Source organism: Melanotaenia boesemani, chromosome 1, assembly GCF_017639745.1.
Source record: "Melanotaenia boesemani isolate fMelBoe1 chromosome 1, fMelBoe1.pri, whole genome shotgun sequence".
Taxonomy (NCBI): Eukaryota; Metazoa; Chordata; class Actinopteri; order Atheriniformes; family Melanotaeniidae; genus Melanotaenia; species Melanotaenia boesemani.
The window spans coordinates 1,783,968-1,799,156 of NC_055682.1; the positions used below are offsets into that span (position 1 = coordinate 1,783,968).

The 15,189-nt window shown below is 40.6% G+C and overlaps 1 protein-coding gene across 2 annotated transcripts in view; it reads right to left on the reverse strand.

Moving 5' to 3' along the window:
* kifc3 (kinesin family member C3) overlaps nt 1–15,189 on the reverse strand; it is a 70,966-nt gene that overhangs the window by 12,238 nt on the left and 43,539 nt on the right. For both annotated transcript variants that reach the window (XM_041993698.1, XM_041993689.1), the window contains exons 6-11: nt 6,258–6,323; nt 5,175–5,315; nt 4,829–5,089; nt 4,582–4,755; nt 1,106–1,253; nt 899–1,029 (exon numbers count right to left, since the gene is read on the reverse strand). In XM_041993698.1, coding sequence (XP_041849632.1) covers nt 899–1,029; nt 1,106–1,253; nt 4,582–4,755; nt 4,829–5,089; nt 5,175–5,315; nt 6,258–6,323 — 921 coding nt within the window. The remainder of the gene's footprint in view (nt 1–898; nt 1,030–1,105; nt 1,254–4,581; nt 4,756–4,828; nt 5,090–5,174; nt 5,316–6,257; nt 6,324–15,189) is intronic.

Here is a 15,189-nt window from a genome sequence, read left to right on the forward strand (position 1 = left end):
ACCAAAACATTACATCTTTAACCAGTCAGGGGGTCTCAGTGTTTTGTTTTGTTTTTTTTTTCCTTTTTCTCATCATGGACGATAATACGTCTATCGTGGAAGTGGAGAATCACAAGATTCCGGGCAGTACATAGCACTTGGACTCTGAAATAGTGAAAAGGTCAATCTACCAGTCACATTGTGTTTCCAGGATAGCAACCCTCAAAGCACTTCCAATCTATTGCCAACTGTTAAGGCACGAGTGTTTATCACTGGCCAATGGGGGAGGAAAATCATACAGATGCCGGTAGTTGTGGACAAAGTCTGAGAGACGGTCTTCAAAACTATCCGCCATTGTGTTTACCTCGGACCTGCCATGTTCATGCTCTTGTTCTCATGAGTCTCTAGTGTTCAAGTCAATATTGCAACGCAAGCACGCGACACGCTACCTTGTGTCAACGCGAGCGACTTATGTGCCAAACGAAAACAAGGAACGCGTGGCAGCCATGCCAGCAAGTATATCCCAGCCCTAAAAGCACCATAGAAGAAGACAGTACACATACAGTACCTGCAGTAACTACATGTGTACTTTCCTGAGGCCACCAGATCCACTCACACATGAAAACATTTTTATATCTGGAAGAAGTTTGGCCACTGACAGCCACCGTACATTCACAATGTGCTGTACCCATTTTTTACCACAAGATGGCAGCAATTCTTACATACCGAACCTTAATGGAATGAAGCAGGATTCGAACCACCAACCTTCCAGATATAGATATTTGTTATTAGGTTCCGCTCAGAGATGAACATGTTAAATTTTGTTTTAGATGCTGCAGCTCAAACATGGTTATTATTTAAACTGTACAGCAGGAACCGTTATGTTTGGAAGTATCTGTGATGCAGGTGTGTGACTAACCTCCTGCTTGGCCTCAGTGATGGCTTTATCCAGCATGAAGGGGAAGTCCTGGACCTGCCTCTTCAGACAGTTGTAATCTGACGTCAGAGTTCTGAGAGCCGGCTGTAGGCTCAGCAGGTTCATACGCACACCTGGAAACATCATCGTCATCATGGTCATCTTCATCTTGGGTCAAAAACACTGACACCACAGGAACCTGCGACCCACCTGCCAGGTTCTCGTGCACGGCCTTCATCTCGCTCTCGGCCCGGATGAACGCTTCCTCGATCACACGGTTCTTCTCCTCCTCCAGGTTCTGCATCTCCGCCTCCAGCTGACCCTGAGCTCGCTCCATCTCTCCTTCATAGACCAGGATCTGGAGGAGGACAGGAGGACTCAGAACCTGCACATGTATCTGTAGGTCCTGCCCCATCAGGTTGGCCTGGGCCCACATCCCGTCACAGGTCCACATGTGTTTATTAATCAGCAGGAGATCCAGTTTTAGGTGGACTAAGATCTACGTCCATAAGTGGATCAGCCTGAGAACCAGAGAATTTCTGGATGTGGAAGAAGCTTTGTTCTGGATCTGTGGACCCAACAGAACCAGCTCACTGCCAGAACCACTTTATCATTTTGTTGATGATGGATGATGGTAGAGGTCGTAGCCTTCAACTAAACCCACTGAACCAGTCAGAGGCAGAACCAACTGGATCAGAACAGGATCACTTGGGTTCCTTCTCTGATGGAGGACACGACCTCCTCCTACTACAACCAAGGATTTAATGAAAAGACAGAAGTGTTTTATGGCCCTAGTTGTGGTTGCTAAGCAAGAACACACAAGTTGAGCTAATTAACTTGAGCTAGTGTTTTATGATATGATATGGGCCTCTGGGTGGGTGCAGTAGCCAAGTATTGTACTAAAGTAAAAGTAGTGTTACTTCAAAATGTTATTACTCAAGTAGTATTAAATAGTGGTTGTTCAAAAGAAAAATTATTCAGGAGTAAAAAGAAAATTGGTGAAAAGACTCAAGTACAGAATAACTGTTGATTGTAATGTCCAATTTATTTTTTCAAAATGATGTAAACAGACCTCAACCAAATCTTTCATTATTTGCAATAGTTGGCAGCTTATAGTAGCTAATGCCGATTCATTCCTCCACAGAAAACGTTTAGCAGTGCGATTAGCTTATAGTGGCTAACGCCGATTCATTCCTCCACAGAAAACGTTTAGCAGTGCGATTAGCTTATAGTAGCTAACGCCGATTCATTCCTCCACAGAAAACGTTTAGCAGTGCGATTAGCTTATAGTAGCTAACGCCGATTCATTCCTCCACAGAAAATGTTTAGCAGTGCGATTAGCTTATAGTAGCTAATGCCGATTCATTCCTCCACAGAAAATGTTTAGCAGTGCGATTAGCTTATAGTAGCTAACGCCGATTCATTCCTCCACAGAAAACGTTTAGCAGTGCGATTAGCTTATAGTAGCTAACGCCGATTCATTCCTCCACAGAAAATGTTTAGCAGTGCGATTAGCTTATAGTGGCTAACGCCGATTCATTCCTCCACAGAAAATGTTTAGCAGTGCGATTAGCTTATAGTAGCTAACGCCGATTCATTCCTCCACAGAAAACGTTTAGCAGTGCGATTAGCTTATAGTAGCTAACGCCGATTCATTCCTCCACAGAAAATGTATAGCAGTGCGATTAGCTTATAGTAATCAGACCACTATACATTTTCTATGAAGGAATAAAAATAATTCTTCCACAGAAAATGTATAGTGGGCTGATTAGCTTATGGTAGCTAATGCTGATTCATTCTTTCATAAAAAACACACTGTGGTGTGCTTAGCGTATTGTAGTAACACAAGAGTCAGAAATATCCAATACCAACTAATCCACACTAAAAAACACACAGGTTACACACACACACACACACACACACAAACACACACACAGGTCTTTTGAGGTGCAAGATAAACAGGAAGTCTTCATTCACACTGAGATCAACGGCCAATAACAAGAAAAATGTTCATCACCAAAATACATTTATAAATGTTTAGATATTATATCTGTTATATATATGTTATCCTTAGTTATTTAATATATATTAAATAATTATTCCTAATAATCCTTTAATGCTTTAAACAGGTTTTACTGGTTTGAGATGTAGAGAACAGATTTCTGTAAATTCTGATTTATTTTAACCCAATTTAAAATAACCTGGAGCAGGACTAATTCCCAATTTCTTTCCAGTACCTACGTCTTTCCCCCCAGTTCTCCACCTCTGAGCTGAACTTGGCTGAAGGTTTGTCATTATTATCTTCTTCTGTATCTCAGTTCTGTGTGAATTCGGCCGTTATGTCAGGATGAAGGATTCAACTAGGAGTCACTGGGAAAGTTTACATCACAGACAGGGAGATCTGAGAGTTTGAATGGTTTCAAAGATTCCCAGTAAAACCACTAAAAAGCACTGACTTCTGATAAAAATGATGACTGTGAATAGAGTTCTTCCATATTTAAGATTACCTCACATTCAAACATGACATTTTCTTTGTGTTTAAAGTAAAATGATCAAAACTCTGAAAGAGGTCTGAAAAATGAGCCTGCAGACAGAGTTCAGGGCTAAAAATGACTCGTAAGCAACATAACTCAAAAAGTTACACATGGCTTTAGATGAAATTTTCAGGAAATCTCAGAAATGGAATAAATGAACAAGTGATTCGATTTTGGGGGTGATCTGGATCACCGTCTGGATCAAGGAACTTTTAAAGGATTCTTTACTAAGGGGACATTTAGGCATTAGAGCTTCTAACTGAAAACTAATGCCCAGAATCATTGCCAAAAGAAAAAAAAAATTAAATAAATAATAATAATAATAAATAATAAAAAAAAGACAATGGCTTGGTGAAGGTCTGTGCTCTCTGAGTGCTTCTAGTTTTTACAGTTTTCATTTATTTTAATTATTCTAAATATCTTTAATTTTTCATGTTTAATTATCCCAAATTATTTCCAATTAATGGGATTTGTATCCCATTAATCCCAACATCCCTTTGTTTCCCTTCTCATAACACCTGTTGGCTGTGACTGTTTTCACCTTTTTTATGATTATTATGTCTCATGTGTGGTATTATATATATTATTTATATTAAAAAACTTCTTACAAATTAGTTTTAAACGTCCCGTTAGTTTGTTGATCTGTTTTTGTTTTGTTTTTTTTATCTAATAAAAGCAGGAACGAATTAAAAGAGAAACTAAACGTCTTTTTTCTCAGTAACATCAGTTTTATCTGGGAACTTTGACCCTTCAGTCGGGACAAACACTCGCTGTGAGCTCATGGGCGGGGGGCGGGGAAGGGGGCGCGGCCAACCTTGGACAACCCGCGAACCATCTCGCCGTTGCCCTTGCCGACAGCCTTGGAGAGGAGGCCGCACAGACGGCCTCGATCGGCGAGCAGCTGCAGGGAGCGCGTGCAGAGAGGAGAAGGTGGAGCGAGTTAACCAGGAAATGGACCTGAGGTCTGACAAACAGCCCTGAGCTGGATCTGACCCTCTGACAGTCTTCAGTCCTAACCTTGGGTGGTTTGGAATTTAAGAATCAGAACCAAAATCTTACATCTGGAGAAAGAAAACAGGATTCTCCTCTGCTGCAGAGGTGAAATAACTCCAGGTTCTGTGGTTCTGATCTGGAAGCTGCAGCAGAACCTACCTGCGTCCTGAGCTGGGTGCAGGTGCGCTGCGACTCGTGCAGCTGTGTTTCCAGTTCTCGTAGCAGCTGCCTCTGCACGCTCAGCTGCTCCTGCAGGGCACCGTTCTTCATCTGCAGTTCCACCAGAACTTTCTGGGTGTCGGCCGACTCCACCTCCACCGTCTGGGTCACGTACTGAAGAACAAACATGGGTTAGAACGTCTGGATCATCCAGAACTTCTCCACCGGCTGACCAGAGGTTCCTCACCTGGACTCTGGGGGGCGTCACTGCCCGTCTAGCGATCTCCTCCTCACACTCTTGCAGACGGAGACGGAGTTTCTGCTCCGCCTCCATCTGCCTCCGCCTGGATTCATCCAGCTGAGTCCGGCTGTCGTCCAGCTGCCGGTGTAGAACCTCCACCCTGGAGCTTTTCTCCAGCAGCTCCCGCTCCAGCTCAGCCAGCCTCTGCTCGCTCTGCCGGGTCTGGTTCTCCCAGCGGGACACCTCTCGTCGCAGGGCCTCCGCATCCTGCAGCACAGAAAGTTCAGAAGGTCAGGTGGAAGTGCTGGAAAGCTGGTTCTGGTTCTGCTCGGTCCAAACGTGCTGTGTTGACCTGGCTGTGGCTGCAGCTGCAGCTCTCAGCAGCTGTGTCCGGCTTCTGAAGCTCTGGACTCCTGCATGACTTCAGCTTCTGCTTCAGATGCTCGTTCTCCACCAGCAGCAGCTCCAGCTGCTTCTCCAGGTCTGTCGCCCCCTGCAGGTCAGGAGGACAAACTGGGTCACTTTTATTAAACCTTTTATGCGTTCACACCTGCTCCTCATCATGCTCCACAGCTGATTCACATAACTCAGTCTGACCTCCAGCTATGGTCAGAAAACAGACTCAGTAACAGCTACTCGTGTAAAATACAGATTCAGTCTTTTAACAGCTGAATTACACAAGAAAAAAACTTATAAATCTGGTGTCATGTTTCCGAAATGTGATCTTTATCCCTTAACACTAAACCATTTTCTGCTATTTGAATCCACCAGGTTTATTTTTATCTAAACCAGTCTGTAGCAGTTTTTAATCCCAGTATAAACCAGTCTGTAGCAGCTTTTAATCCCAGTATAAACCAGTCTGTAGCAGCTTTTAATCCCAGTATAAACCAGTCTGTAGCAGCTTTTAATCCCAGTATAAACCAGTCTGTAGCAGCTTTTAATCCCAGTATAAACCAGTCTGTAGCAGCTTTTAATCCCAGTATAAACCAGTCTGTAGCAGCTTTTAATCCCAGTATAAACCAGTGTGTAACAGCTTTTAATCCCAGTATAAACCAGCCTGTAACAGCATAATAGCGATTTAATGATGTACGTGCACAGGAAGCTTTAAAACTGAAAATGTGGAGCTGACGATAAAATTCTGTGTAGAATATGAACAGGGGCCCCCCCATACCCCCCCAGCAGCAAACCCTGCCCTTCCAAGAAGATCAAGTTTATTTTATTTAGCAGCGCAACATCCGCCATGTCAACAACACCATGTTCAGACTACTGTGAAGACATTTCCAAACTGAACACTGAGTCTGGTCTTCACACCTTCATAGACTATGTGAGGATTCAGGACTGGTTCTGGGGTCCAGGCTAGAATCTAGACTTGAGAAACCAGTTAGGATCCTCTCACAGAGGGTGTGTGTGCAATGTGTTTCCAGCACAAACTCACCAGTTCAGAGCGGAGTCTCTCCACCTCCTGAGTCTGATCCAACAGCTTCTGCTCCAGCTCCTCCACCTGCAGAAGATGCACTGATAAAAATATCGTCTTCACATGATGCAGAAACATCTCAGAATGAGACCGAATCCAGAACAGAAGTCTGTTAACCCTTAAAACTCCAGATCTCTTGAACCATCATCAGTGTCTCAGGAGCGGTGGTGTGTATCTCTGTGGGGTAAACTGTGATGGATATTTAACCCTTTAGCTGATCTACAGAAGTTTTCCAGCATTTCTATCCCGTCCAGGAGGTTTACAATCCAGCCACTAAATGTAGTTTTATTCAGAGACTCTATCTGGTAAATCCACAATGATCCATGATAACAGCATTATTTATCACATTTCACCATAAAAACATCACCATCACTACTATGTTGCTAAGAGACCTCTATTTAGACCTGGACATGATGATGAAGCCACTTCCTGTCAGACTTTCCACCAATCAGAGAGCTTAGATTGACGGTAACGTCCAATCAGGAGCAGCCAAAGATCAACCAGTGAGCAGAAAGTTCTATGTGTGTGTGAAAAGAAGAAAAATAATGCTCCTCTATGGCTGGAATAAAGCCAAGAAGACGTTTCTGATGCACGGTGGCGCCACAAAGCAGCTCAGCTGGAGTTGGTTTAGTGAGGATAGCAGGTAAATAGTAGCAGGAATAACTGGAAATGAGGAAAAAGTGGAAACATGGAAATAGTTTCTGTTGTGTGTTTGTTTCAATAACAATATTTTTTCTCCTGAAAGCCAAGACTTGAGAGAACGATGAGATGAGAAAAGGTTTGGTCACTGTTGGTCTGTGTGTTATTTCTACAAAGTTCTGTTAGTAATAAATTCTGCTTTCTTCTTCTGGTCGACCTTTATGCTGCTACATCTATTCATACATTCATTTTACATCATTTTACCTCCCAGTCTGACAGCTGCTACAGACTGGTTTATACTGGGATTAAAAGCTGTTACAGACTGGTTTATACTGGGATTAAAAGCTGTTACAGACTGGTTTATACTGGGATTAAAAGCTGCTACACACTGGTTTATACTGGGATTAAAAGCTGCTACACACTGGTTTATACTGGGATTAAAAGCTGCTACAGACTGGTTTATCCTGGGATTAAAAGCTGCTACAGACTGGTTTATACTGGGATTAAAAGCTGTTACAGACTGGTTTATACTGGGATTAAAAGCTGCTACACACTGGTTTATACTGGGATTAAAAGCTGCTACAGACTGGTTTATACTGGGATTAAAAGGTGTTACAGACTGGTTTATACTGGGATTAAAAGCTGCTACAGACTGGTTTATACTGGGATTAAAAGCTGTTACACACTGGTTTATACTGGGATTAAAAGCTGCTACAGACTGGTTTATACTGGGATTAAAAGCTTCTACACACTGGTTTATACTGGGATTAAAAGCTGTTACAAACTTGTTTATACTGGGATTAAAAGTTGCTACAGACTGGTTTATACTGGGATTAAAAGTTGCTACAGACTGGTTTATACTGGGATTAAAAGCTGTTACACACTGGTTTATACTGGGATTAAAAGCTGCTACAGACTGGTTTATACTGGGATTAAAAGCTGCTACAGACTGGTTTATACTGGGAATAAAAGATGCTACAGACTGGTTTATACTGGGATTAAAAGTTGCTACAGACTGGTTTATACTGGGATTAAAAGCTGTTACACACTGGTTTATACTGGGATTAAAAGCTGTTACAGACTGGTTTATACTGGGATTAAAAGCTGCTACAGACTGGTTTATACTGGGATTAAAAGCTGTTACAGACTTGTTTATACTGGGATTAAAAGTTGCTACAGACTGGTTTATACTGGGATTAAAAGCTGTTACACACTGGTTTATACTGGGATTAAAAGCTGTTACAGACTGGTTTATACTGGGATTAAAAGCTGTTACAGACTGGTTTATACTGGGATTAAAAGCTGTTACAGACTGGTTTATACTGGGATTAAAAGCTGCTACACACTGGTTTATACTGGGATTAAAAGCTGTTACAGACTGGTTTATACTGGGATTAAAAGCTGTTACAGACTGGTTTATACTGGGATTAAAAGCTGTTACAGACTGGTTTATACTGGGATTAAAAGTTGTTACAGACTGGTTTATACTGGGATTAAAAGCTGTTACAGACTGGTTTATACTGGGATTAAAAGCTGCTACAGACTGGTTTATACTGGGATTAAAAGCTGTTACAGACTGGTTTATACTGGGATTAAAAGCTGCTACAGGCTGGTTTATACTGGGATTAAAAGCTGTTACAGACTGGTTTATACTGGGATTAAAAACTGTTACAGGCTGGTTTATACTGGGATTAAAAGCTGCTACAGACAGGTTTATACTGGGATTAAAAGCTGCTACAGACTGGTTTATACTGGGATTAAAAGCTGTTACAGACTGGTTTATACTGGGATTAAAAGCTGCTACACACTGGTTTATACTGGGATTAAAAGCTGCTACACACTGGTTTATACTGGGATTAAAAGCTGCTACAGACAGGTTTATACTGGGATTAAAAGCTGCTACAGACTGGTTTATACTGGGATTAAAAGCTGCTACAGACTGGTTTATACTGGGATTAAAAGCTGCTACACACTGGTTTATACTGGGATTAAAAGCTGCTACACACTGGTTTATACTGGGATTAAAAGCTGCCACACACTGGTTTATACTGGGATTAAAAGCTGTTACAGACTGGTTTATACTGGGATTAAAAGCTGCTACAGACTGGTTTATACTGGGATTAAAAGCTGCTACAGACTGGTTTATACTGGGATTAAAAGCTGCTACACACTGGTTTATACTGGGATTAAAAGCTGTTACAGACTGGTTTATACTGGGATTAAAAGCTGCTACACACTGGTTTATACTGGGATTAAAAGCTGCTACAGACTGGTTTATATTGGGATTAAAAGCTGCTACACACTGGTTTATACTGGGATGAAAAGCTGCTACACACTGGTTTATACTGGGATTAAAAGCTGCTACACACTGGTTTATACTGGGAATAAAAGCTGCTACAGACTGGTTTATACTGGGATTAAAAGCTGCTACAGACTGGTTTATACTGGGATTAAAAGCTGCTACAGACTGGTTTATACTGGGATTAAAAGCCGCTACACACTGGTTTATACTGGGATTAAAAGCTGCTACAGACTGGTTTACACTGGGATTAAAAGCTGCTACAGACTGGTTTATACTGGGATTAAAAGGTGTTACAGACTGGTTTATACTGGGATCAAAAGCTGTTACAGACTGGTTTATACTGGGATTAAAAGCTGCCACACACTGGTTTATACTGGGATTAAAAGCTGCTACAGACTGGTTTACACTGGGATTAAAAGCTGCTACAGACTGGTTTATACTGGGATTAAAAGGTGTTACAGACTGGTTTATACTGGGATTAAAAGCTATTACAGACTGGTTTATACTGGGATTAAAAGCTGCTACAGACTGGTTTATACTGGGATTAAAAACTGTTACAGGCTGGTTTATACTGGGATTAAAAGCTGCTACAGACTGGTTTATACTGGGATTAAAAGCTGCTACAGACTGGTTTATACTGGGATTAAAAGCTGTTACACAGTGGTTTATACTGGGATTAAAAGCTGTTACACACTGGTTTATACTGGGATTAAAAGCTGCTACAGACTGGTTTATACTGGGATTAAAAGCTGTTACAGACTTGTTTATACTGGGAATAAAAGCTGCTACAGACTGGTTTATACTGGGATTAAAAGCTGCTACACACTGGTTTATACTGGGATTAAAAGCTGCTACAGACTGGTTTATACTGGGATTAAAAGCTGTTACAGACTGGTTTATACTGGGATTAAAAGCTGCTACAGACTGGTTTATACTGGGATTAAAAACTGTTACAGGCTGGTTTATACTGGGATTAAAGGCTGTTACAGACTGGTTTATACTGGGATTAAAAGCTGCTACACACTGGTTTATACTGGGATTAAAAGCTGTTACAGACTTGTTTATACTGGGATTAAAAGTTGCTACAGACTGGTTTATACTGGGATTAAAAGCTGTTACACACTGGTTTATACTGGGATTAAAAGTTGCTACAGACTGGTTTATACTGGGATTAAAAGCTGTTACACACTGGTTTATACTGGGATTAAAAGCTGTTACAGACTGGTTTATACTGGGATTAAAAGCTGTTACAGACTGGTTTATACTGGGATTAAAAGCTGCTACACACTGGTTTATACTGGGATTAAAAGTTGTTACAGACTGGTTTATACTGGGATTAAAAGCTGTTACAGACTGGTTTATACTGGGATTAAAAGCTGCTACAGACTGGTTTATACTGGGATTAAAAGCTGTTACAGACTGGTTTATACTGGGATTAAAAGCTGCTACAGGCTGGTTTATACTGGGATTAAAAGCTGTTACAGACTGGTTTATACTGGGATTAAAAACTGTTACAGGCTGGTTTATACTGGGATTAAAAGCTGCTACAGACAGGTTTATACTGGGATTAAAAGCTGCTACAGACTGGTTTATACTGGGATTAAAAGCTGCTACAGACTGGTTTATACTGGGATTAAAAGCTGCTACACACTGGTTTATACTGGGATTAAAAGCTGCTACACACTGGTTTATACTGGGATTAAAAGCTGCCACACGCTGGTTTATACTGGGATTAAAAGCTGCTACACACTGGTTTATTCTGGGATTAAAAGCTGCTACACACTGGTTTATACTGGGATTAAAAGCTGTTACAGACTGGTTTATACTGGGATTAAAAGCTGCTACAGACTGGTTTATACTGGGATTAAAAGCTGCTACAGACTGGTTTATACTGGGATTAAAAGCTGCTACACACTGGTTTATACTGGGATTAAAAGCTGTTACAGACTGGTTTATACTGGGATTAAAAGCTGCTACACACTGGTTTATACTGGGATGAAAAGCTGCTACACACTGGTTTATACTGGGATTAAAAGCTGCTACACACTGGTTTATATTGGGATTAAAAGCTGCTACACACTGGTTTATACTGGGATGAAAAGCTGCTACACACTGGTTTATACTGGGATTAAAAGCTGCTACACACTGGTTTATACTGGGAATAAAAGCTACTACAGACTGGTTCATACTGGGATTAAAAGCTGCTACAGACTGGTTTATACTGGGATTAAAAGCTGCTACAGACTGGTTTATACTGGGATTAAAAGCCGCTACACACTGGTTTATACTGGGATTAAAAGCTGCTACAGACTGGTTTACACTGGGATTAAAAGCTGCTACAGACTGGTTTATACTGGGATTAAAAGGTGTTACAGACTGGTTTATACTGGGATTAAAAGCTGTTACAGACAGGTTTATACTGGGATTAAAAGCTGCCACACACTGGTTTATACTGGGATTAAAAGCTGCTACAGACTGGTTTACACTGGGATTAAAAGCTGCTACAGACTGGTTTATACTGGGATTAAAAGGTGTTACAGACTGGTTTATACTGGGATTAAAAGCTGTTACAGACTGGTTTATACTGGGATTAAAAGCTGCTACAGACTGGTTTATACTGGGATTAAAAACTGTTACAGGCTGGTTTATACTGGGATTAAAAGCTGCTACAGACTGGTTTATACTGGGATTAAAAGCTGCTACAGACTGGTTTATACTGGGATTAAAAGCTGTTACACAGTGGTTTATACTGGGATTAAAAGCTGTTACACACTGGTTTATACTGGGATTAAAAGCTGCTACAGACTGGTTTATACTGGGATTAAAAGCTGTTACAGACTTGTTTATACTGGGAATAAAAGTTGCTACAGACTGGTTTATACTGGGATTAAAAGCTGCTACACACTGGTTTATACTGGGATTAAAAGCTGCTACAGACTGGTTTATACTGGGATTAAAAGCTGCTACAGACTGGTTTATACTGGGATTAAAAACTGTTACAGGCTGGTTTATACTGGGATTAAAGGCTGTTACAGACTGGTTTATACTGGGATTAAAAGCTGCTACACACTGGTTTATACTGGGATTAAAAGCTGTTACAGACTGGTTTATACTGGGATTAAAAGCTGCTACAGACTGGTTTATACTGGGATTAAAAGCTGCTACAGACTGGTTTATACTGGGATTAAAAGCTGCTACAGACTGGTTTATACTGGGATTAAAAGCCGCTACACACTGGTTTATACTGGGATTAAAAGCTGCTACAGACTGGTTTACACTGGGATTAAAAGCTGCTACAGACTGGTTTATACTGGGATTAAAAGGTGTTACAGACTGGTTTATACTGGGATCAAAAGCTGTTACAGACTGGTTTATACTGGGATTAAAAGCTGCCACACACTGGTTTATACTGGGATTAAAAGCTGCTACAGACTGGTTTACACTGGGATTAAAAGCTGCTACAGACTGGTTTATACTGGGATTAAAAGGTGTTACAGACTGGTTTATACTGGGATTAAAAGCTATTACAGACTGGTTTATACTGGGATTAAAAGCTGCTACAGACTGGTTTATACTGGGATTAAAAACTGTTACAGGCTGGTTTATACTGGGATTAAAAGCTGCTACAGACTGGTTTATACTGGGATTAAAAGCTGCTACAGACTGGTTTATACTGGGATTAAAAGCTGTTACACAGTGGTTTATACTGGGATTAAAAGCTGTTACACACTGGTTTATACTGGGATTAAAAGCTGCTACAGACTGGTTTATACTGGGATTAAAAGCTGTTACAGACTTGTTTATACTGGGAATAAAAGCTGCTACAGACTGGTTTATACTGGGATTAAAAGCTGCTACACACTGGTTTATACTGGGATTAAAAGCTGCTACAGACTGGTTTATACTGGGATTAAAAGCTGTTACAGACTGGTTTATACTGGGATTAAAAGCTGCTACAGACTGGTTTATACTGGGATTAAAAACTGTTACAGGCTGGTTTATACTGGGATTAAAGGCTGTTACAGACTGGTTTATACTGGGATTAAAAGCTGCTACACACTGGTTTATACTGGGATTAAAAGCTGTTACAGACTTGTTTATACTGGGATTAAAAGTTGCTACAGACTGGTTTATACTGGGATTAAAAGCTGTTACACACTGGTTTATACTGGGATTAAAAGTTGCTACAGACTGGTTTATACTGGGATTAAAAGCTGTTACACACTGGTTTATACTGGGATTAAAAGCTGTTACAGACTGGTTTATACTGGGATTAAAAGCTGTTACAGACTGGTTTATACTGGGATTAAAAGCTGCTACACACTGGTTTATACTGGGATTAAAAGTTGTTACAGACTGGTTTATACTGGGATTAAAAGCTGTTACAGACTGGTTTATACTGGGATTAAAAGCTGCTACAGACTGGTTTATACTGGGATTAAAAGCTGTTACAGACTGGTTTATACTGGGATTAAAAGCTGCTACAGGCTGGTTTATACTGGGATTAAAAGCTGTTACAGACTGGTTTATACTGGGATTAAAAACTGTTACAGGCTGGTTTATACTGGGATTAAAAGCTGCTACAGACAGGTTTATACTGGGATTAAAAGCTGCTACAGACTGGTTTATACTGGGATTAAAAGCTGCTACAGACTGGTTTATACTGGGATTAAAAGCTGCTACACACTGGTTTATACTGGGATTAAAAGCTGCTACACACTGGTTTATACTGGGATTAAAAGCTGCCACACGCTGGTTTATACTGGGATTAAAAGCTGCTACACACTGGTTTATTCTGGGATTAAAAGCTGCTACACACTGGTTTATACTGGGATTAAAAGCTGTTACAGACTGGTTTATACTGGGATTAAAAGCTGCTACACACTGGTTTATACTGGGATGAAAAGCTGCTACACACTGGTTTATACTGGGATTAAAAGCTGCTACACACTGGTTTATATTGGGATTAAAAGCTGCTACACACTGGTTTATACTGGGATGAAAAGCTGCTACACACTGGTTTATACTGGGATTAAAAGCTGCTACACACTGGTTTATACTGGGAATAAAAGCTACTACAGACTGGTTCATACTGGGATTAAAAGCTGCTACAGACTGGTTTATACTGGGATTAAAAGCTGCTACAGACTGGTTTATACTGGGATTAAAAGCCGCTACACACTGGTTTATACTGGGATTAAAAGCTGCTACAGACTGGTTTACACTGGGATTAAAAGCTGCTACAGACTGGTTTATACTGGGATTAAAAGGTGTTACAGACTGGTTTATACTGGGATTAAAAGCTGTTACAGACAGGTTTATACTGGGATTAAAAGCTGCCACACACTGGTTTATACTGGGATTAAAAGCTGCTACAGACTGGTTTATACTGGGATTAAAAGCTGCTACAGACTGGTTTATACTGGGATTAAAAGCTGTTACACAGTGGTTTATACTGGGATTAAAAGCTGTTACACACTGGTTTATACTGGGATTAAAAGCTGCTACAGACTGGTTTATACTGGGATTAAAAGCTGTTACAGACTTGTTTATACTGGGAATAAAAGTTGCTACAGACTGGTTTATACTGGGATTAAAAGCTGCTACACACTGGTTTATACTGGGATTAAAAGCTGCTACAGACTGGTTTATACTGGGATTAAAAGCTGCTACAGACTGGTTTATACTGGGATTAAAAACTGTTACAGGCTGGTTTATACTGGGATTAAAGGCTGTTACAGACTGGTTTATACTGGGATTAAAAGCTGCTACACACTGGTTTATACTGGGATTAAAAGCTGTTACAGACTGGTTTATACTGGGATTAAAAGCTGCTACAGACTGGTTTATACTGGGATTAAAAGCTGCTACAGACTGGTTTATACTGGGATTAAAAGGTGTTACAGACTGGTTTATACTGGGATTAAAAGCTGTTACAGACTGGTTTATACT